Source organism: Convolutriloba macropyga, chromosome 10, assembly GCF_964194025.1.
Source record: "Convolutriloba macropyga chromosome 10, txConMacr16.3, whole genome shotgun sequence".
Taxonomy (NCBI): domain Eukaryota; kingdom Metazoa; phylum Xenacoelomorpha; order Acoela; family Convolutidae; genus Convolutriloba; species Convolutriloba macropyga.
This window is the reverse complement of record NC_134477.1, coordinates 31708877-31733876: the sequence shown is the minus strand read 5'-3', so window position 1 is coordinate 31733876 and position 25000 is coordinate 31708877. Positions and strand designations below refer to the sequence as shown.

General features: G+C 36.5%; 1 protein-coding gene across 2 annotated transcripts in view; it reads left to right on the top strand.

Moving 5' to 3' along the window:
* LOC142347870 (tubulin--tyrosine ligase-like protein 12) overlaps positions 1 to 25000 on the top strand; it is a 135244-nt gene that overhangs the window by 102347 nt on the left and 7897 nt on the right. Inside the window, exons 2-9 of one of the 2 annotated variants that reach the window (XM_075399015.1) lie at positions 1365 to 1590; positions 5487 to 5696; positions 9310 to 9436; positions 15858 to 16079; positions 21312 to 21719; positions 21913 to 22029; positions 22668 to 22876; positions 23281 to 23490. In XM_075399015.1, coding sequence (XP_075255130.1) covers positions 1375 to 1590; positions 5487 to 5696; positions 9310 to 9436; positions 15858 to 16079; positions 21312 to 21719; positions 21913 to 22029; positions 22668 to 22876; positions 23281 to 23490 — 1719 coding nt within the window. In that variant the 5' untranslated portion in view covers positions 1365 to 1374. Of the gene's footprint in view, positions 1 to 1325; positions 1591 to 5486; positions 5697 to 9309; positions 9437 to 15857; positions 16080 to 21311; positions 21720 to 21912; positions 22030 to 22667; positions 22877 to 23280; positions 23491 to 25000 lie in introns of those variants that run through there. The other variant, XM_075399014.1, reaches the window with a different exon arrangement.

The following is a 25000-nucleotide window of genomic DNA, read 5'->3' as shown; positions in this document are numbered from 1 at the left end:
CGGTTGTTATCGCCCTCGAAGTTATCATAACACCTCGGCTTCGCCTCGGAGTTTGATAACTTCTCGGTGGCGATAGCAACCGTGTGATAATATTCATAGCTACACTGATTTTTCTTATTTGCAAATTCGCTATAGTTGTTTTTGTTGATAATTGTGGACATTGCGGAACAATTTAGGCCTTTGGTGCACTCGATTTTTCGTTTTGCTGTTCTTGTTTAATTCAGTTTTCATATTCTGACGTTTTGTCATACCGCAAAGTTTGGTTTTGATAGTTTACACTTCCAAAACTGTAAATTGATTGTGCTTGTTTCTAGTTCAGTTTAGCGACAACTGGTTTTGATTTGATTCGCATTCATCGAGATTTTTTGAATCTCGATAAACAATTTGGCCACATTTTACACCGATTCTCGAAACGGCTTAGGTAAAGCTGGAAGATGAGAAAACTAATTAATTTCTATTTCGGTCATCCAGAAAACAAACTGAATAACTAACATGTAAATCAGCAGTTATGATCTGCTCAATTGAAGCTAAAAATGGGACAGCTCAGGGGATTTTTTTACAAAAACTTTTTAATATCAGAAGATTTTTGCTTTACGCATAAAATGGACTAGTTTCGCTTGCTATACTCTTTTTACCTGTAAATTTGAAACTGATGACAGTTAAAAGGATCACTTCAGCTAAGCCTTTGCTGTTTGAATGAGCCTGTTCGCCAAGAAGTTGAAACGAATTCCAGAAAGCAGCACGATGTCGCCGTGTCCTTAAGTATATTCATCGACCACGATAAGCCTTTTTAAAAATCTTTTTACGCTCAAAGAGAGTTGATTTATGCCGGTTTCTATGTCTAGAAGAGGAGTATTAGTTTTATGTAGGTTTATAAAACTAATTAAGTAATCTGTTTATAACTAGAACTTCTTTATTGTCGACATTGACTTTTGTTTTACGAACATTGGGTTACTTCCAGTACTCACTTAGTTTCTAATGGTCAATAATTACCTTTGTTGATATTCTAGGTGAAAATGTTATTGAGAAGTTTTGATCCCATAGCAGTCTCTCCTCTGTTCCTAAATTGCACAATCTACTGTCACTCTCACGACACCCCCCCCCCCCCCCCCCATAAACTCACACGTGCCCCGCATCCACCCCTACTTACCCCGCCCCACCCAGCTTACGTTTAATTCTTCACACACAGAGGCTGATAAAAAGAATTTTCCTGAACTAAATTAACCGAGATTTTTCAACTATAATCAGCCATCTAGCGGGTGCAATTGATCAGAAATTTACAAAGTTTAATTACGCGGTAAAGTATAGAGGAACAGTTGCAATCATTTAATGTCTTATTTTAGAGTAGTGTTTGTTTCCTTCAGACCTGTAAATATGAATCTAGAGCAAGTCTACCAGTTGCACGCGGACCAGTTTGACAAAATGGGACTACCGGTTCCATTGAGGTTCAAGGTGCTGGAGAAAATAATCACATCTGTTTATGACTGTAGCAGTGCAATGACTGTTGGGCTCGTTAAGAGGAGGGAAAACTCAGATGAAGAGACTAATGAAGAAGAGAGACTGATTGAGTATGAGATCAGCGCTTCTGAGGTTATTACTGATTATTCAGCGACAATTCTAAATTATTATCTGTTATGTTAGAGGATTTGCTTCACGCATCTGAAGTTAGAGCATCATTGGAAAAAGAAACTTCAAAGAAAGAATTTTCCTTCATTTCGAGAAAACTGAAGTATAAAGTTTGAATGTTCAATTGTCAATGCTGCATGAAACGACTGTTCATATCTACCGAAAGGACTTAAAGATCTTGTGATAAATTGATCAAATAAAAAATGTATAGGTAAAAAAAATAAAATCCAGGAAAGGATTTGGTCAGCTACTTTGTAATGTACCTACATAAACATTTGACATTTATAATGCTATACTATTTTAACCACTATTAACCACACTGATATAACCTTGCAACTAAATATCAAACATACGCCCTTATGATTTCAATAACGAAATATTCGATGCCGTTTTCATGCTAACATATTCAACCTTTATGTTAAGTAATCAAAATAATGACTTTTGATTATTAATAGCCGCGAAGCGATAGAGGCTATTATTGGGGACATCGTACTTTTTTTACAATTCAAAGAATTTGAATTGTATTGGGGAGCTGTCTATTTTTAAGATCTGTTCACACATTTTCTTGATTTTGGTCACGCCGAAACTGGAAATGGAGCGAAAAAGCGAGTGGTTTTGCGGTGTGAAATTTTTTCGCTCTAATTTTAAAGGAGAGTGAGAAAACGTTGTATGAACAAAAATTCGCTTTCTCGCTAGTGATTTTTTGTTCACATGCGGCAATTTCACTTTGATTTTCACTGTTTTTTTCGATTTTTTGGATCGGATTTTTTTCTAGATGGTTTTTTCCCAATCCATTCGTAGTTCATTCTAGATGTATTGCTTTTGTTTGAACTAAATTTCCATTTCTCGCTACTGATTTTTTGTTCACATGCGTCAATTTCACTTTGATTTTTACTGTTTTTTTTTCGATTTTTTTGATCAGATTTTTTTCTAAATGGTTTATACAATCGATCGGCCATCAGCCTCGCAACGGCTATTATTTAGCCGCTCTGCTTTTTTTTATTTCGCTTTACCTTTTGATCACGTTTTTCGTTTTACACAAGTCACGATTACACCATGAGGTTTGATTTTCTGTTTGTTTTTACTTTTTATCTTTTTTTTGTTCGGAAATGGTTTTCCCAATTCACTCAGTCAGTTTTAGTTCTAGTTTTTTGTTTAGCAAAAGAAAATTCTTTGAATTGTACGTCAGGAATTCTCCTGCTATGCTTTGTTAATTCGTCTACATCGATGATTCTTACGACCTGACTTCTAACATTTCACTTTTTCAATGACTTCAATGACTTTACTGCTTTGAATAAAACTGTCCGAACACGCTCCGAAGTTCTAACAGCATCCGCTCAGGCCTTAGACAAGAAGGAGTTTACATAATAAATTAAAAGAGAGAGAATACGTATATTACACATTTTTTTCGTGAATTTTTTCGGGAACACTGATCAATTCCCAGATAATTTTGTCTGTACAAAAAAAATAAGGTGAAATTTCGTGGGCGCTTCTGTAAACTTTTCTGTAAACTCGAGTTTTTTTGGTAAATCAAATCGATTGTTCTATGCAGCTTTGAGAACTGAACATTCTAATTTTATACTTCAGTTTTCTTAAAATGAAGAAATTTGTCCGTTTTTGTGTTCTGGTAAGCCATGTTGGCAAAGAGCAAGTTTTCAGCGTAACAAAAGTAGGCTGTAACTCACTTCTTAATTTTCTTTGAATAGGGCTTTGCCTTCAATATTGGGATTTTCATCGAAAAAACATTGCCTATTCAGATTTTTGGTCGCTATTTGAAATAGGACTTGAAATCCGATTTGAGACATTATAGTAATAAGGGCCATTGTTGATTTACAATTTACATTCACATATTGTTGTTGCTGTTGTGGATTTTCAGGTTGTCCTGAGAGAATTTCTCCCTGTTGTTGGATTAGAATCTTGACCACTGATCTCGGCGCAGGTGGCAATCACATGCCAGCTGCCAAGAACACACGTTTGGCTCTGAGAAGTTGTTTTGACGATTTTTTCATAATTTATATAATTCGGGTTCTTAGACCAATCAGATTTAAGAAATCCACTTCGTTTCCGATAATACTGACAATCCGGCTCATTCGGTAGAAAAACTCATGTCGGGTTCTTTCGGTTCTGACCTTTTTGAGTTTAAAGAGTTTTTTTTCTCTTTTCTGCGTCACGCGGAATTGGAATGGGGCACAAGTAGAACTTCTGCTCCAGTAAACTCGAAAAGAAAAGTAGGCTGTTCAATTGCAGATACATAAAGAGAGGCAGTAGGTCCACTCGTAACAGAAGTTCTTCGTAGTTAAGTTTGAAGTTGTTCGTTATCCACTTCAGTACTCTTTTGAAACTTCTCTAGTCTCTGCAAGTCCAATCGAGACACGTGAATGAACTGACTCCATACGTCAAAGTCGACAGTAACAGCGATTTGTAGAGACATATCTTGACTTGTTCATTGTGTTCGACAGATTTCTCAATTACAAAAGTACCTTGTTGGTCTTTTTTAATCGATTTTCCAAATGCTCAGACCACGTTAGCGAAGTATTGACAACTACACCAAGGTCTGTTACCGAGATTAATGACTCTAGAGGGCCCCCGGCAAGTTGAAAACTGGGTATACGTCATTTAATGGCTTATTGAGAGGTCCAAAGATAGCGAGGTTCAAAATATCAAAGGTATCGCATGATTTAGACATATCGAGAAAAGCAGCTGCCACAAAGTTATCTTATGTTATTTCGTATGTTTCGTATATTGAGTAATGTATACAATATCCTCTATGAATCGAGATAAGAACCTTGTTTTTGTAAAAACACAGATATTAAATAGCCGTTCCTGATTATTTCCGGAAAGCGATTGGGTAGTGCATTCAAAGACAGTGAAGCCTCTTTTTTGTCCTTTGAAAGCGTCCAAGTTTTGCAATGAGTTTAAATGACAAGCTTTTTGACAAATGTACCAGGTGTTGTAAAGACTTCTTTTTGCTCTGTTGAATAAATTTTCTCATTTCTGAAAATGTGTACCGATTTTCGGACTCCATAATTTAATCTTTGAAGACATTTCGCGGCACAGAAGACCGCCTGTCGGTGCTATGTTGCGGCGATAAATAATTTCAGATGACAAATTGTTTGAGACCTTTTTTACGAGACCTTAGTTTTTCCTAATTAAATCTTCATTTGCAATTCTGTCAAAAATATCTAAATGATTGACATATGGGCTGAAATGACAGATAAGCGAGGAGGCACGTGCAATAAAACTGTAACTTTGAAACACCAAGTTATAATGTTGATTCGATAGATGTAATTCAATGGTTAGGGACTTTTTGTCGGTAGCGAAAGAAGATTTGTTATGCAAATCTGACGAAACATCTGAACTGTTGCCAAGGAACAACACTGAGCAAAGCGTACCTAGACGTATCATGCCAAAAGGAAAATTATTGCTTGGGTATTTTTTGAAACGTCACCACTGGCGTCAGTGAACCAAGCTGATTAGATTGCTTCTCTGACGTCCACCAACAACACCAACCCCAGCACCACCAACACCACACTTTCAATATTAACCGAAGGTGGAACACTTCACAACAGATAATGGCACACATGAGCTGTCTTGCAGAATTGTATTCACATTTGCCTCTTCACAAGGTGTTTCGAAGAACCTTTATTTCTAAAAGAAATAATGTTTGAAATATAATGTACAGCATTGTATAGAATACCAGTCTGTAACAAACAAACCTTTCTATTCCTGAGTGCCATTCCGTGAACAAATTTGAGCTGCACTTCATTTCTCGCTCTGTTAAATTTAGATAAAGTTGGGATCGAACCACGAACTTTTTGTATTGTACCATGAGATCTTAAAATAAATTGTACCTTTTACAGGATCTTGAACCAGGTTTAGACGTCTACCTCATTGACAATTGGTTCACATTCCCTTTGAAACGACTCTCTAAATTCCTGGAGAAGGATGTGGAGCTTTTGGACAGGGTTGAGCAGCTGATAGGGTTAAGTCCACTGGGTGGGCAACCAGAAGAGACAAATGGGCACGTTGCTGATATTGAGCGGAAGAATTTGACTGACAGAATTGAATCAGTTGGTTTGTTAAATTTTCTGAATTTTCATGGCAGCAAAGAGATAACTTAGAATCAAATTTACATTCCAGAAAATCGATAACTTGATGAATTGTTCGCGGTTAACAACGATAACAGTGAACATTTGTTTGAGATCGGGCGGAAATGGTGGAGGGAAACTCGCCTAATAAAAATATGCTGTCTTCGCATGTTGGTTTCACGTAATGTCGGATTAAACTGCTATTCATAATCGGAAACCAGACCATGATTTCGAAAAATTATGGAGAAATTCTTAGCAAATTAAATTTTTAACATCCAATTGAGGAGCGACATCATTGATCTTCTTGTTGAATTAATAACTGAGTGTTTGTTGGCTGAGCGTAGCTATATTGCGATGATTCTCTGATCTTGTTTTTTGTTACAGATCTAAACTTAGATAGTAGCGCTGAGTGATTAAGGGAAATGACTGGCGTAAGGGTCGGAACCTTTTATACCCGTAGAAAATTCTCTGATGCACCCCTCTGGTGGCGCCCATGTTTTTTATTTTTTTTCTGTATCTGTTTCTATCCGTATTTTACTGCAAGCAGGTCTGTTTCCAAGCTAATTCGGTAATCTTCCGGCTGTATTTATTTTGTTGGCCTAATTCTTTCCGAAGTTTGTTTTAAATCTCAAAGTGCTTCTCAGTGTGTGGAGTGCATAAATTTACGATAAAATTGTCATAAGCAGATATAGCAGGTGAGTTAGTTAATTTAAGTCAGGTTATTTAATTTAAGTTAGCCATTTCAGTTTTGCTTTCTATAAAAAAGGGTTTGTTCCGAATGCGCCACTGAGAGGAATTCAGTGATATATCTTAAACAAACAAATCACTGAACAAAAGAGTATTGAGCTGTCAGAATATTTCGGTTGTTTAGCAAAGTTGTATTTGTGCATCAGACCAAAGTCCAAATCCACTAGAGAGCAAACTTAAATTTTGAAGTGAACTAGATTTTTTGAAGAGAAATCGAATTTGGATTTGAAGTGAAGGAATTTAGTTTTACCAGAGATAAGTTTTGCCACTAATTGGAACCCTACAGTTTCTAGATATTTTTACCGGAACTGATTTTGACTCCTAGAACACGAGATATGAACTTTTGAATTTTGATCCACGCGGAACACCCACGAGACATGAGCGCATGCACTGCTCGTCCCTTATTAATAGTTATGTCATAAAAATTTGTGGGTGGACCTGTGGATGGACTTTCCGCAAAGATATTTAAATTTTCAACTTGACCCCTCATTTTGGACGGCTAATCCCTGGATGACCCCTGGAGGTCAAAGTGTAGGATTTTAGAAATGTTCTTCTTTTCGGCGGTTTTTAACTACAGGAAATCACATGAATAACACAGTGTTTGATATAGATTGATTTCAGCTTGTTGGTTTTGATAGCAGAAATGGAGCGATAAGAACGTTCAAAGCATCTCGTGCATGGTTTACTGAGCAAACACTGATTGAAATGAGATGTGCATATGTTTGATAGAGCGGAGTGGGTTTGATTACATAAAAAGTCTAAAGGTCGTTTTCTTATAAGATGAACGTTGAGCAGTGGTTAGTAGCAGTCGGGTGGCAGAGCAAAATCTTGCAATGATTCGTTTGCACATTAAATAGAGCCCTCCTACAGAATATGACGGATTTCGCAAGTAAGTTGCAATGTTTACTTAAGAGATTAAGGTTTGTTTGCTTAAGAAAAGTGCGTGTTGTTGGAGCATAAATTGAAGTGATACACGTAGAGAGTGTTGAATTTTATAAAGGAGAGATTTTCGCACAATCATGAGAGAGAGAGAGAGAGAGAGAGAGAGAGAGATAGAGGGAGAGGGAGAGGGGGGAGGGAGGGAGTGAGTTTTTTGCGGTGAGAAATAATTTCGTATTTAAGCAACTTGAGAAGTTTGATTCTTAGAGAAGCCGGAGAACTCAGTTTAGTGAGACTAAACTTGGAATTTGCAAGTGCAAGACCAGGTGCCATACTGTGAGCATTTGGGTTAAGTTCATTTGGGAAGTTAACCACGGAGCTTTTGCTATATTTATCTTAATTACTATTATAAATTGTCTTGAGGTTGTTTTTTTCTATTGAAGCGCAAGTAATTTTCTTACCTCTGTTATCTATCTGAGAATAATTGATATTACAAGCCTCATTGTGAATTAAATTTTTTGAGACCATCTAAATTTTAAGAAATTTTCACAAGAGTACAAATAGCTGAGTAACAAAGTAACGCTTGCTTCGTCGACTCAAAATCTATGGTTTCTTTTATTTGATCGATCTTCTGGGCGACAGAGTCCCCTCACTTTTGAGCCTAGCAGAAATTCAGAAGACAACACTCAGTAGAGTTAACTGTAACTAATATTTTAATTGCTCTACAACGAAGCTTGCAGGATTTATATTAGTCTGCTGATCCTTTTCGTCTGACGCATTTGACTTTTCGTCCTTAAAAATGGGATAAACAGGTAACGTCCATAGGGTATTCAGTTCTCTTAAAGCCTTGCCTGTCGCTGAAAATGCGATTTAATAAAATTGTTTTGAGGACACAATTTCATGGTGTGAAGTGGGGTTCCTCATCTTAAAAGTTTGGGGTCTTTCCCATTTTAGCCTCCCCCCAGCTAAGTGGTCTGATAACCTATGCCCACACCAATCATCATAATCATACCATAATGAGGGGGCTTTAATTTCATGGGAGGGGCTATAATGGGAAAGACTCAAAGTTTGTCACTCAATTCACCCCGAGGCCACCCTCCTCCTAGTGGCTTGGACCCCCTCTGTTCCAGCCATCCCAACCCGACCCCCCATCGTTTGACTCCCGCACTCCGCTTATCCCCCCTTTGTGCATCTCTAAGCCACAGCTGGGTACTTCCGAAGCGAACCGCCGGTGGTTTGCAAGCAATTTGACCGACGCTGGTCTGTTGTTTTCAATTCTGTTGCTGCCAATTTGGTCACTCATCAAGATGTCAAAGAATGAACTTTTCAATATGTTCTTCTGTTCAGTTGCTGAATTTGTGTACGTGGTGTCATATATTATTCTGTTTACAATTTTTTGTTTTTATGGTACTCTTAAAGTATGACAGTATGAATTTTTCCTGTAATATTTTTTGATTATAAATTACTTACCTCTTTTGCGCTCATGTATTGAATGTAATTGGAGAATTAAAATCTCTAACTGAAAATTAATAGATATCACCCGAACTAGATATTTAAAAGCCTATAATGTTGAAAGACAATGTAGCCTTTTAGTTTATTGATAGTTATTGAAATTTGATTTGATAACGATAGAATAGAACTTTTTGTGAATCGATCTTTTGAGTTTGCTCTTCGTCGTCTTTTTATTCGGGAGTTGCAACAGTCTATTTTGCGGCACTCTGCCGGATGTGTTTAATGTTCGATAATCGGTTAATACTATGTTGCAATATAAACCATCGCTTGCCCCTTGAATTACCTGATGCGTTTTGCTATTTTTAAATAGCCATTTTTCAAATGAATGCACCGTTTAAAAGCAGGATGATTTTATATTGCTGAATAAAAGGAGGCAAAATTGTTTTCTGGAAATTTTCACACGTGGACGAGAACTATTTCGTTAGCCAACTAATTATTAATCCTTGTACTTTTTTAGGTTTACGATCACATGTGGAAATTTGTCGGTAATTACACCATGAAGTCCGAAGGAGCGGGTACCGATGACACGATCGAGTCAGATGAGGAGAAATACGAACCAGTGTGGTACTTTATGGATCACTATGGTAAGAGCCCTTAAACTTGTTTAGCTCCTTAGTAGAAAAAAATTCTTCCTAGGGCTGAAAGTTTTGTGCTTGAATTGTTAACCGTAATTGGTAACTGTTCGCAAGCTAGTAATTATAAGTCGCCATGAGCCGCTCAAAGGCTTACTTAGGCGCTCTCCTTTTTTACCATCCAGTAAAGGGATTGTATTGTGGGCGTTGTCTTTTTACGTCTCGAAGGTGATCTAATTTCAACGATTCGAAGAGGCGTTACGGTTTTCTGTTTTTACGACTCGAAGAGTTTTTGAGAGGTATCTTTTTAAAACTCCAACAGGAGTATTGAATTTGGAGTGGTTTTTACGACTCGAAGAGGATGTGGTTTTCGTTTTTTTTTACCGGAAGTACCAATTTTATACTATACATATAAAATTATACATACGTATATTATACATACGTATATAAAAAAGAATAATCTATTTGGTATTTGGTCAAAAAAGCTCCAATACACCGATACATATTAACTTATACTCGGATACATATTAACTTATAGTTTTAACAATGTGGATTGCCATTAATAGCCGCTGTCGGTCTCTCAGAGGTTATTATTTAGGCGCTCTCCTTTTTAACGATTTAAAGAATTTGAATTTTATTAAGGCGCTGTCTTTTTAAATATCTGTTAACACAAATTCATGATTTTTGAAGTCAAATTGGAGTGGTTATTTTGGTCACGCCGAAACAGGAAGTGGAGCGAAAAAGCCAGTGCTTTTGCGGCGTAATTTTTTTTCACTCCAATGATAAAGTGGAGTGAGAAAACGGTATTTGAACAAGTTTTTTTTTCGTTTTTTTTTTGGATTGGATGTTTTTCTAAATGGTTTTCCCCAATCCATTCGTAGTTCATTCTATGCCTAGTTTTTTAAACTAAATTTCATATTCTCGCTAGTGGTTTTTTCACAGCTGCATTTTGACGTCGATTTTTTGTTTTGATCTGATTTTTTTTAAACGGTTTGCCCAAATCTCTCATAGCCCTTTCTAGGTCTAGTTTTTCTTTAGTCAATGAAAATTGTTTGAATTGTACGTGAGAACTTGTCCTGCTATGTTTTTTATTTCGCTTTACCTTTTGATCACGTTTTTCGTTTTGTATAAGTCACGATTTTCACGCTTGACTTCTGACTTACTTCACTCACTGTTTCAACTGAATGGATTTTAAGTTCTTCTTTCGCGTATTGAATTAAGTAATATATGAATACGGTCGAAGTCAAAAGAGCAAAGTCAAAAGATAAAAAGAAACAGGATAAGCATATAAAACCCGGTCATCAAGTCATAGTGCCCTAGGTTATCAAAGTTCATTAAAGCGATTGCTAGCTGGCATTAGTCTTATGCTTAATAGAGTTGAATTTAGATGCTGAGTTAAGTTGCTGTAATTGTTGAATCTATCCGAATATGCAGAATCTGCCCACCAAATTAAAAATTATACTTCTAAAAAGTTCTGTCAATTTCTATCTCTTATTTTTTTTCTGTTTAATAGCCGCCCTCATCTTCTCAGCCGGCTATTACTAGTCTAGGCTAGTTTCCCTCTTCTCTCATTCTGCTAAAAGTGATTTTGAACATCTGTTGCTCAGCAAAGCAATTCAAAATGAACATAGTCAGTATGAAAAATTGAAGTCAGAAATAGAAACGGGATAAACCCATAAAGCCCAATTTTAGATCCCGCTATTTGAACGTCGTTCCTATAAGTCTTAGTTACCATCTCTAATGCTTATTGGTATTGATAGTGGCCCCTGTAGCCTCAATCTAAGAAACAGAATCATGTTCAATTACGAAATGCCATCAAAATAAATCGGACTTGAAAAATGTTTTTGTTCAAAAAGCTTTTTTCAATATCTTCTATTCTTTCAATCCCAATCATACTTATTGGAATCAACGGCGGCTATTTTCCGGCAATCTGTCGGATATGTTTCATTTTGCTGGCTATGTTTTTTGGGTTGATTTGTTGGGTTGATTGAAGTCAATTTTACGTTAAGGCTCCTATTGTCTCTTTCCAAAGGATGGAGATTAAATTTGTAGTCCTGTGAATTCTTTACAGATCGTAATTTCTTTACAGTCCTGATTGATTCGTTTTGACTCGACTGCTTTCATGTTGATATCCACTTGAACAATACAAAAACTTAAATTCATGGTGCAAAGGCAATTTTTGGAAAGTTTGGATCTTCTCTTCAACCTCAACTCATCCAACCCTCTACAAGCTCATGGCCTCCCGTGCTCCAAAGCGCTCCTACTGTACCCTGTACTGCTATCCTCCCTAAGCCCAAGCTGCTTACTACCCAAGCTAACTACGTGCCGGTTGTTTCAGGGTGATTCGCGCAAAGTTACTCGGTTATATTCAACAAAACGTTAGCGAATTTTTGAGTTCTCACAGTTTTTTTCCTTTTGTTTTCATATGACAGTGTCATTAATGCCAGGTGTCATTGGTTACTGACGAGGCGTAAGTGAAGGGCAATAATGGTGCGAACCGAACTACTAGCTAGTGGTTTTTATGACTTCGATACTTTTTTTGTTGTGAAAGAACTTGCGATGTGTTGCCCTTATTTGTCCTTATTTTTCATATCTTATCACTTGATCTCATTAATGACAGGTGTCATGTGTTGTTGAGGAGGCATCAGTTGATCATTTTTATCAGCCGAAAAGCTATAGCTGAGGCTATTATTGGCGTTGTATTGGTTTTTATTTCGTCATCAAGATTTTTGGTAAGACCATCTGACGTCACAATCACTTCCAAATATGGTTTCTGTTCATTCGTTCTTGCAATTTAAACTGAATTGCGTGTATGACGTCATATTATTGGAGCGACTTCTGTTTTTTACACTTCAAAGAATTTGAATTGTATTGGGGCGCTGTCTTTTTATAGCTGCGAAGCTGTAAGCTGAGCGGAGCTATATTGCGGTGCTCTTGGTTTTTTTGTTTCGTCGTCTGACGCTCTTTTCGTTTCACATTTGTTCACACCTCAAAGCTTAACAGTCAAATTTTCTGAATGACTTCTTCCTCTCACTAACTGCTTTTGCGCGCGTGACGTCATTTCTCAATCTCTCTAGCAAAAGTGTTTTGCGTGATTAGATTTTGATCACAAGTGACTTACCTCACTCAATAAAATGACTATTGCACTTTAAAATTTAAGTTTATTTTGAATTGGTTTAAGGTCAAAGGAACTCATATGTGTAGTAAGGGTCCCTAATGAAAAGGCTTCTGCGCAATGAATTTTAACAAGCTTTTTTAATTTATCGTTTAATTTTTTACATAGCTTTTTGAGCGACGTCAATAAATTTTTCAACTTATATCTGTATCTGTTTCTATCTCTTTCAAACGGCACGCAAGTCTATTCTGTCGCAGCTATTCCGGCAATCTGCCGGCTATGTTTTTTAAGATCTGTTCACTCATTTTCATGATTTTTGAAGTCAAATTGGAGTAGTGATTTTGGTCACACCGAAACAGGAAGTGGAGCGAAAAAACGAGTGGTTTTGCGGCGTGATTTTTTTTGCTCTAATTTTAAAATAGAGTGAGAAAACGGCGTTTGAACAAAAATTCGCTTTATCGCTAGTGGTTTTTGTTGATTACCCTAAGCATCAATCTGCGCTCTGCTACCCTAAGCATCAATCTGCGCTCTGCTACGCTGACGACACGAAATTGCTCTGCCATGGCGAATTCTGCTTGAATAGTGCTCAAAATGATCTATGCTCGTTGCGGTTATGGGCTTATTGTAACTATTTGTCTTTTAATTTAGCTAAAAGCGGTTATTTACATATTAGTAGAATGTCATTGGATAATATACTTCTTGGTGATGTCGAGATTCCTTCGCTTGATAATATTACGGATCTGGGAATTGAGGTATCCAAAACGTTGAAATGGAGTCTTCATATTCAAACAAAAATAGTAAAATTTCGTCGATCGTTCAATTACTTGAAGCACAGTGTTCCGTTCAACCTCCCATCTGGAGTTAAATTCAATTTATTCAAGGCATGTGTTTTATCGGTTCTTCTATATGGATACCCTGCTTGGTTTCCTGAAATTTCTGATCTACGGAAGTTATAACAGCTCAATATCCATGGCCTGTGTTGGTGCTTTGGTTGCAATGACTACTCCTCCCTGCTAAAATTATCCAACTCTCTGCCAATATGCTATCAACTCATCGAGCGTGACATACGTGTTTTTACGGCAATCTTAAACAACGAGAATTGCATATCTTTTGACAAATTTTTCAAGTTGGACTCAAAGGATTTAAAACTACGAACACTTGATCGTGAACGTCTGGCGCTCACACGAGCTAGGAAAAGATGTAAAGAAAAATCGTTTTTCTTCAGAGTTGAACGTATTATAAATGACGCCGCGGATTTAAGTAATGTCAGCATCAATTTTTTCAAGGACACTTGCAAATCCAAAACCGCAACTCAAAATCTACTAATGGCAATGAGAAATGATAAATATGATTTTGACTTACCTTGCACATGGTACCTTAGGTGTAGATGTAGTTTCTGTATAGCATGACTCTCTGTTTAATTAATGTTTTTCTAGCTGTTACATAATTTTTATCTTTGTTATACCATTTGTATCATCATCCTTGTTTATACCCTCAGAAGGTAATTGAAGTTTTATACTACTACTACTACTACTACTGCCATTTCTGTATGTTAGAAATCGACTTCAACTTAGACTTTTTTAATAGCCGCACAGCAATAGCTGGGGCTATTATTGGCCTTCTCTTGGTTTTTCTATACAATTAAAAGAATTTGAATTGTATTGGGCGCTGTCTTTTTTTTAAGATCTGTTCACACATTTTCATGATTTCTGAAGTCAAATTGGAGTAGTGATTTTGGTCACGCCGAAACAGGAAGTGGAGCGGAAAAGCGAGTGGTTTTGCGGCGTGACATTTTTGCTCTAATTTTAAAGTAGATTGAGAAAACGTGTTTGAACAAAAGTTCGCTTTCTCGCTAGAGGTTTTTTGTTCACTTGCGGCAATTTCACTTTGATTTTTGCTGTTTTTTCGATTTTTTGGATTGGATTTTTTTCTAAGTGGTTTTTCCCATCCCTTTTTAGTTTACTCTAAGCCTAGTTTTGTGTTTGAACCAAATTTTTTTTCTCGCTAGTGGTTTTTGTTCAGATGCGGCATATTGACATTGATTTTCTGTGCTTTTTTATCTGATTTTTTTAGAGATGGTTTTTCCAATTCGCGAGGCAGTTCTAGGTCTTGTTTGTTGTTTAGGCAAAGAAAATTCTTTGAATTGTACGTCAGGACTTGTCGTGCTGTGTTTTTTCATTCGTTTTGGTTACACGTGACACACCAGACTCTCAAAAATGACTTCTTCATTCTGAAATTGACTTTTCTTCACTTTTATTCGAAGTGATAAGGTCAAGTGAATGTGTGTCACTCTAATTGAAAGTTATTTGAGGGCAGCTAATAGAAGCATCAATAAGTTAACCGGATTCTTAAGAGAAATATTACATCTCAGCATTGAAATTTTTTACTATCTCTTTAAAACTGTAGATCTACAAAGCTATTGCGGCTATTTTCTGGCAATCTGCAAGCTATTATTTAAGTTTGTTGTCCTTGCAGCGGTTTTTTTTACTTTGACACGATTTATTTTCGATAAATATTAGTGGATTATTAAATGTAGCCTGTTTTTGTTGCTTTTCTTGTGGTCTTGCCGCCGAGTATCAAAAGTAGCAGACCTCCTTGTTCTTCTAATGCAGTTCAATTGTAGTAATCTTATCGGCATAGTCTTTAAGTTAATTTTTTATTGACTGAGATACTATTTGACTTTTTTAAAGATCTAACTTAACTGCACACCCATTTAGAACCTTTCTGACACTTGGGAAAAGCGGCTTTCAATAGGCATCTGCTTGTTCGCTCATAAGAGAAATTGGTACGATTATAGTAGTTCTGTGGTCTTTTTAAGCGATTTTTTGCGTGACCGATTTGTCTGACGCTTTTCACTTTTTTCCTGAAAAACGGGATAAACAGGTAAAGCCTCTAGGGCAGAGCAGCTCTCTCTGAGCCTTACACCTTACTAATCTTTTAAGTATGCGATTCACCAAAACTGTATTGAGGAGGAACTTTCCTGGTCTAAAGGACTGTTCCTGATCGATCTTAAAAACTTTTACACCTCTTCCCCCTCGGTCGCTCACCCCCTCCCCCACCCATCCCACTCACCACCACCTTCCACCCTCCATCTGGAGATCTAGAACCCCCTTCTGTCTAGCCCTACCAACCCTACCCCCATCGCTTGACCCCCCCCCCCCCCCCCTGGTGGGTGATATCGTTATATTTTAAACAAGGGACCGTTGATGATGAAAGTTGTTTTCTGGAGGCAATAATAGTGATTAAAAGGTTGTTCGATTGGTACAGGCTGAATCTGATTCTGTTATCGCAAGTAATGTTGCATTTGTTCTCTTTAAGGAACCCATATTACTCGGTCGATTTCTGATGAGGAGGTTAATGTGAAGATCTCTCCCTTCATCTTCACCCCAACTATGGCTTCTTATTCTGTACTATGGGTTGTCAAGGACGTAGAAGAGGGAGAACCATTAGTGCAGGAACATACCTATGCGCTCAAGTCTCGTGATCAGCAGTTGAAAGATGTTCAGATGATTCCGTGGGAGGGGGTGCCTGATTTTCAAGGTGTGTTGATTACCCTAAGCATCAATCTGCGCTCTGCCATTTCTGTATGTTAGAAATCGACTTCAACTTAGACTTTTTAATAGCCGCACAGCGATAGCTGGGGCTATTATTGGCCTTCTCTTGGTTTTTCTATACAATTAAAAGAATTTGAATTGTATTGGGGTGCTGTCTTTTTTTGAAGATCTGTTCACACATTTTCATGATTTCTGAAGTCAAATTGGAGTAGTGATTTTGGTCACGCCGTTTTTTTGTTCTTTCGAGTGATTAAATTTTTGGTCACACTTGACTTACCTCACTCTCAGAAATGACTTCCTGACTTTGAAGTTGACTTTTATTTACTCTAATTCAAAGAGATAAGGTCAAATGGGGTGTGTGTCACTCTAAATGAAGCTTATTTGAGAGCAGCTAATAGAGGCAGGAAAAATTTATACAGATTTTTAATCAAAATGTAACATATTAGCCTTCAATGAAAAGACGAATTTTTTGGTCTGTCTTTTTTTACTGTTTTGTGAGACTGCAGATCTACGAAGCTATTACAGTTATTTTCTGGCAATCTGCCAGCTAGGTTTATTCTTAGCTTGAAGTAAATTTAAAGTTCAACGCAAGAAGATAGTGTCAGGTGCAGTTGATTCAAAGAAACAATATTATTGAAATGAATTGATCTAAATTTAGCTGAGAAAAGCTATAACTTGATACGCTCTAATTTTTCGAGTTTCGCGAGTTTTTCTTTTCAACTTTGTCGTCTTATCTCTTAGTCTCATTATTGACAGGTCTCATTGGTTGCTGTAAACGCTTCGATTAAAGCAAATCCTTTCAGTTCATAGCTATTGCTTTTTGTGACCTATACGCTTGTTCGTTTTTAAAAAAAAATCTGATTTTTTTTTTAGTTTTGCTATTGTTTTTTGTACTTATTGCTGGCTTATCACTTAATCTCTTGATGACTGGTCTCAACGGTGGTTATTGAGGACTCAATTAATTGATGTAATTGTATCCTTCAGTAGCTGTTCCGTTCTGTGACTTTTTTTTACTAAGTGTTTTAAAAAAGTTTGAGCAAGTTCTATTGCAATTTTTTTGGTATTTTGTCTTATCATTTGATATTTTTAGTAAGAGAACTCATCAACATTTAATGACAGGTTGCTAATGAGAATTAGAAGAATATAGTTGGCAGTTCGAGTTCATTGCAGTTGTTTTTTGATGTTGATCCTGTCTTTTCCAAAATTAAATGTTGAATTTTTAGTCTTGCTTGTTTTTGTTGTTATTGTGTTGTTTTTTTTTGCTTAGTCTCATTACTAACAGCTCTCTTTTGGCTTTTAAAGTGGTTTAATTGATTGTCATGTCATAAATAAATCAATTCTTCGAATTATATATCAGGACTTGTCCTATGTTTTTTTTTTAACTCGCTTTACCTTTTGATAACGTTTTTAGTTTTACATAAGTCACGATTTTCACGTTTGACTTCTGACTTACTTCACTCACTGTTTCAATTGAAAGGATTTTAAGTTCTGTCATGCATTAAATTACGCAATAAAGTGAATACGGTCAAACGCCCAAAAGAGCTAATTCAAAAGAAACGGGATAAACCGATAAAGCCCGGTCATTAAGTCATTGAGAATTAGTTTATCAAAGTTCATTAGAGTGTTTGGTAGCTGGTATCGGTATTAAGCTTATTAGCTTTCAGTTTAGAAGCGGCAGTAAGTATAGGTTTAGAATCTAACTGAAACTGCGCACTGAATTAGAACAGTTTTGAAATTTAGGAAAAATTTTTGTCAATTTCTATCTGTTCTATTTTTCTTTTTAATAGCCGCCCTCATCTTCTCAGCCGGCTATTATAGCGCTCCTTTTTTTACTTCGTCGAATAAAAAAATGTTTCGCTTTAACTCATTTTGCCGCCTTTTCAACATTTTGCGTGATATCTTTTTGACTTCTCTAGGCTAGTTTCTCTCTTCTCTCATTCTGCTAAAAGTGATTTTGAGCATCAGTTGGTCAGCAAAGTGTTCAAAGCAATTCAAAATGAACAGATTCAGTATAAAAAATTGAAGTCAGAAGTAGAAACGGGATAAACCCATAAAGCCCAATTTTAGATGCCCGCTATTTGAACGTCGTTCCTATAAGTCTTAGTTACCATCTCTAATGCTTATTGGTATTGATAGTAGCCCCTGTAGCCTCTCTCTAAGAAACAGAAGTACGTTATGTTCAACTACGAAATGCCATCAAAATAAATCGGACTTAAAAAATGTTTTTGTACAAAAATTTTTTTTTTCAATATCTTCTATTCTTTCATCCCCATCATGCTTATTGGAATCAACGGCGGCTATTTTCTGGCAATCTGCCGGGTATGTTTCTGTTTCAACCCCGATGTGCGTCAACGGCGTTTATGTTTCCGCAATCTGCCGGCTATTCTCTTTTCAATTATTGGTTGACGTTTTTATAGCCGCCGTCAGCCTCTAAACGGCTTTTATTTAGGCGCTCTCCTTTTTTTTAATTCGCTTTACCTTTTGATCACGTTTTTCGTTTTGCGTAAGTCACGATTTTCATGTCTGACAGTTTCTGAGTTAAGTGTAGTTTTGGAATCTAACCGAAACTGCACGCCAATTTAGAACACGTTTTGACACTGAAAAAAAAGGAGAAAAAAATTCAGTCAATTTGTCTCTTCTTCCTTTTCTGTTTCAATCCCGATGTGCGTCAAGGGCGGCTATTTTCCGGCAATCTGCCGGCTATGTTCTGTTTATGTCTTAGCTGATGCTGAGGCGAAATTCAAGTTAAACATTGAGTAGTATTGGTGTCTTCTATGCTTTGCTGTTAATCTTTGGCCACAAAAAGAAGTTAGCGAAGTATTAATAGTTTTTAATGGAGTCTTTTGAATAGCCGCCTTCTCAGTCGGCTTTTATAGCGGCCATCTCTTTTACAAGCAAAGAATTTCAATCGTATAGTGCTCCCTACCATTTTTATTTGTTGGAACTTTTCGTGATTTTTGAAGCCAAATCGAAGTGATTTTGGTCCCGCGAAACAGGAAGTGGAGCGCAAAAGCAAATGGTTTTGCGGCGTAAAATTTTAAAGAGTAATTTCTAAAGTAGAGTGAAGAAACCTAATTTGAACAAAATTTAGCTTTTTGCTAATGTTTTGATGTTCACATGTGGCCATTTGTCTATAATTTTCTCTTTTTTGATACGATTTTTTCCATATCCATTCATAGTCCATTCTCGGTGATCTAGTTTTGTTAACCTTTACCTTAGTTCAGAGCCTTCCTCAGCAAATCGAATCCGTATGAAAAACGAAATCAGAAATAAAATCGAGAACATAACAGGACAAGTCCTGAAATTTCGATTCAAAGAATTGAATTGAATGAATGATTAGAACTACTGTATCTGACCCTCATATCAATTGAACAATGCCAGCCAGAAAGACGAACAGTCTCAAAAATGGAAAAATTAAAATAATCAAATGAACAAAACAAAATATTAATTATTGCTAAAACTCTTTAAGGTTTTAACCTAAGTGCCGAATTTCATCCATTTAAAATTACTCATGCACAAACCTTGAAAGGGGTTTATTGGCCACTTAAGATAGAAAAATTCGAGAAATCTGACAATTACATGCAAAAAATTGAAAACTGAAAAGTTTTTGAAAGCTTCTAATTTTCGCGATTTTATATTAAAAACCATTTCTTGTCTCTCGAATCTGTCCAGTCACCCGTCTGCAAGACGTGAAAACGTTTCATTAGCTCTTAAAGATGGATAAACTTTGAAAGAAAAATTTTGAAAATTAATTGCAAGTTATACTGAAAAGTTGCTAAAGTTTGTGAAATCAATATCTTCAAAACTGTTTCCTTGCCTCCAAAAACTGTACATTATTCCAATTGCGAGCCTAAGGAAAGATGCATTGGAGAAAGTTTGAAAAATTCGGAACATGATAGTAATTTTAAGAAAATTTGAAAGTTTAATTCTTATCAAAAATTTCAAAAAAGTTCGTGATATTAAAATGTTAAAAACCATGAGGTTCCTTGGCACCTGAGTCTGGAAAACTCAAGAAATATGTAAAAATTTGCAAAAATTGGTATAATTTTGCATGTTTGCAGTAGCAAAACATATATTGCTAACAAAATGGTCGTAAGATGTAATTATGTCTTGCAATAGATACTTATCAACTTTGCCAAACGTCAATTTAAGACTGATCAAACAAAAAACTTGAAAAATGACGAAAAAATGTGAAAATTGCTCCATTTTGGGCCCAAAAATTTAAATACGACTTTTTAACCTCGAATTAAGTCCTCCCAGCAGCTGCACCACTCTAAGCACTTGATTGACTACTAAGTCCAGCTCTGGGACTCTAATTAAACTTGATGACGACTGGGCGTTACCTGCTTATCCCGTTTTAAGAGATCAAAGTCATAGAGAATGTGTGAAAACGTCTCACAAAAAAGACAGCCCCAATACAATCCAATTGTTGGATTGTAATAAAGCCTAATTTTATATGCCCGCTACTTGAACTTTGTTCTTATAACTCTTAATTACCATCTCTAAAGCTTATTGGTGTTGATACTAGCCCTTGTGTCCTCTCTTTAAGAAACAGGAGTATGCCCAATTAAGAAATGACATCAAAATAGTTTGCACTTTAAAAATGTTTTTGTACAGAAATCATTTTAGTTTATTTTTTTTTTGTGTTTTGTCAATCAAATCAGGGTTTTGGCAATCAATGGCGGCTATTTTTTGCCAGTCTACGGGGTTTGTCTACATATTCAAAGACGTTTTGAGTTGGCTAATTTTTTCAGGAACCTTTTTCGTTCAAGCCGAATAGTAGTTGATAGTACAGTCAGATGTGAAGGCGTCCTCTGCATTTTTTGCAAGTTCTCTATAAATGGCTATCGAGTTAGATTTCACCTCGAAAAATATCAAAATCCTTCAATGAACTGAGCAAGTACGTTCGTTCAGAGCAATTATTTTGCTTGGGTATTTCAAAACGCCCTGTGGTCCAAAGTTTTAACACTGTAATGTATTGCTGCGACTGTAATTCAAATCAATTCAGCAACACGAGAGCGTTGTTTCGTCCTCTTGTAAAATTGGGAAAGGGTTCAATTTTTGAAAAAATGCCAAATTGGTAGCAACAAAATTTACTGATCTGATCTAGTCGGTTTTCTGTTTCTTCAGATACATATGTGGTCTAGTTTAGGAGTCGTGCCTGTCTTTGTGACGCGAACTTGGTAGTCAACTAAAATGCACTTGCTCTTCGTTTCAGATCCACCGCCTCTTCATGAACCAAAATGGGATGAAGTCTGTAAAGAGCGATCACAAGTTCTTCCCTCGGACAACGCCTCAACTTCCATCTCGCCTCTCTTTTTCCCACAGGATCGAACTGTTACAGTTTTTACTTCTTATGCAGATATCCGGGAAAATCTTTCCTCGCCTCATTTCCGTTTTCTCGTTGCGTCGGAGGAGTCGGAAGCAGGCCACGAAGAGGGTTATGAAGCGGGTGATTGTCCACCACCTCTGGAGAATTCTGCTTGGTCGGATGATGGATTAAATTCACCAGCTGATGTTCTTTTCTTGTTGAAGCATTTCAAAGATTTCGATCGGTTGCCTAATATGCAGAAAATTGTCAATCAGTTTCCCGGGGAGCACGTTATGATGTGCAAAGATTTGTTAGGTAGTTAATTTTACTTTAGTTTCTGACCTGTACTATTTTCACCATGATTGAAATAGTACAAGTGTGATGATCTTATCCCGGAAAATTGATTATTGGATCCAGTAGCTATTTTGTATCATGGAAACTGTCTGTATATTAACTCAGATATTTTATACATTTGTAATTCTTGAGCTGTCATTGTCTTGTGTTCAAGCGGCGTGTGCGAGATCCCTCAACGATGATGGTAGTAGTACATTTCCTCCGTGGTGTCAACAGACATACAATCTGCGCTATGAATTGCCCAGATTTGTGTACGACTGGAAAACGCGTAGTAAGTATTGACTACAATCACAGTTCGTTTCAGTTAGTAGAAAAGACATTATGAAAGCCCTGTTAGGGTTTCTTTGCCTCCTCCCAGAGGAGTCTAAGCGGTCTGCGGGAAGGGCATGATCGATGAGCTTTTGTCATGTGAAAAAATTATCTGCTTTGTACGCTTTTGATTGAAAACGCCAGCTATGCAGTAATGAACAAAGCTTAGGCTCCATGATTCTGGGCATTGGTTTATTCGGAAAAGGTATCAGAGGACGCAGAACGTGATTCCATTATAACCACATCTTTGAGTGACGTCTTGATGAAATGATAAAATTGATAGCAGATTCTCTGTGAATAGAAGCTTGAAATACTGCGACAAAATTCATGATAGGAGGACGTGAAGATATGCTAGCACTTGCCATAAATTTTCGTTTGTTGATAATGATGAAGCCCTGTTCTTAAACTTTATTTTGCAATGCATATGAAAAAAGGTTACTAAGTTATTGGTAGCATATCTCAATTTGTGTCGAAAAAGTGAAGATTTTGCATATCTTGAATACTTGTTTCAAATTTCGGTTCACATTGTTTCGAGGAGATATAAATTATCGGGAATATTACGGATTAAAATTTGTTGACTTTTGTGGGACCTCGTTTCAGCTGAATCACTTGACTCACATGGCATGAACCTGTGGATTGTGAAACCCTGGAATCTGTCACGTGGTATGGCCACCTATGTGACTAACAACCTGGACCAGATAGTTCGGATGTGTGAGGCAGACATTCCTCTGATTGCACAGAAGTACATTGAAAGACCGCTCCTGTATCCAAGAGACGACAAGGGATATTGTGTCAAATTCGACATGCGAGTAAGTAGAAAGTTGAGAAAAATTTTCTGTTTTTGGCAATGTTTCGCATCCATTTGAAACAAAAAAAGACATTAATTCCTCTTTGTATGGACTATAAGAAACTGCGCAAAACTGAAAGGCAATAAGCATTAAGAATGCAGGAAAATGTTACATGGAAAATGATTTGAAAGTAAATTAATCAAAATTACTTTACTTAATCAAGTACCAGAAAAGGAATTACATAATAAAAAGGTTGACATATGAGTGATCCCTGTATCTGAATTGATTTGATTCTCTCGTAATTTGTTCTAATATTGTTATCAACAGATTGGAGTCATTTCAATGCTATTCGGTTTGTTTACTATAGGAAAAATGATTGTCACAATTGTTGTATTGAATGAACTAGCTCTGCCTTGTTTGTTTAGGTTTTTGTTTGTGTGCAGTCAATCGAGCCTCTGAAAGCGTATGCCTACAACAACCTGTGGCAGCGTATTGCTAATCTCGAGTTTAAACTGGAACATTTTCACGAGTACGAGAGACATTTCTCGTGCATGGGCTATGCAGGACGAGACGCTGAAGTTACGAGACTGGGTTATGATGAGTTCAAACAGCAGATGTTCACCTTCTATTCTGGCGTGAGTGCATTGAAGTTTCTATGCTTCTTCAAACCTTCCTTCGCTAATCTTTCATTTGCCGTATTTGATTAATTGCTCTCAAACGAAGTTTGTAGCAATCATATTAGTCCTGTTGGTCTTTTTTCATGCGATTTTTTCGCTTGACCGATTTTTCGTCTGACGCATTTGACTTTTCGTCCTTAAAAATGAGATAAACAGGTAGTGCATAGCGGGCATTAAGTTTAATTAGAGACCCTTAGCCGCGTTTAGTAGTCATTCAACTGCTTAGTGTGGTGGATCTACTGGGAAGGTCGTAGTTTAAGGTTAAAAGATCATTTTTAGGAGTTTTTGAGCCCAAAATGTTGCATTTTTTCCGTCATTTTTTTCGATTTTGTTGTTGGACCAGTCTAAATTGAGACTGATTAAAGTTGATAAAGGTCTTTTGCAAAACATAAGTACTTTTTATGACCATTTTAAGAGTTATATGTTTTGGTACTCCAAACAAAGACACGCAAATTTATACTAACTTTCACCAATTTTTTTGAAAATTTTTGTCAATTTGAGTTTTTCAGCCCTAGGTGTCAAGGAACCTCTTCTAGGGTTTTATATTAGGTTACTGCATAGTTTCTATTGGTAATGGAATGGTTTTCAACCTTTTTAAATTGAGAATTTTAGCATTATTTTTACAAAACTTAAAATTTTTCCACTTTTTTTGACATTTTTTGTCATTATTCAAGTTTTTCAGCCCCAGGACTAGAAAGCCTCCTTAAGGTTTTGATAATAAGTTACTGAAAAAATTTTTATTGGCCCTGGAATAGTTTATTGGCCAGGGACCTCATTAAGGCTTCATAATAAACTGCTACATAGTTTCTAGAGTTAATGGAATGGTTATCAATGTTTTAATGACTCGAATTATATCAATTTTTTGATGAATTGTTCAATTTTTTCTGAAAATTATGATCATGTTCCATCGTGGACCTTTATGAGCCAGTGGATCTTTTAATGCTTGAAATAGTGATACTGGATAGTCTCTTGAGACAATGAAATGATTCTGAAGATATTAATATCACGAATCACCAGATTTGTAATTTGCAATTGTTTTTGAAATTTTTGAGTATTTGTACTTTTCTGAGTTTAACGATCATTACTGGCCAACGAAACTTTGTAATTCTTCCAGATGGGTTACATAACAGGACTTCAGAGACAAAAAATGGTTGTGGACATTTTTTTCACTGCGAAATCTGGAAAATTTTCTTTTAAATTTTGTACTCTTCAGTTTATGATTTAATTACTAACAAGGATAGAATACCAGAACTTGCGGAGTCGAATCTCATCGTGCAAAATATTCCTAGCGCTTTCTCTCTCTCTTTCTGTCGGGGTCTCTTTCCTTCTTCTTGTTCACGTTTTATCTCTCTAGAACACTCTGTTTACTTTGAAGATGTCGCGCATCAGCTGCTGTTATGTGGCGTGATATCATCATCTATTACCATCATTAACACTGAATTATAGTAGATTTGTTTTTATCTTAATG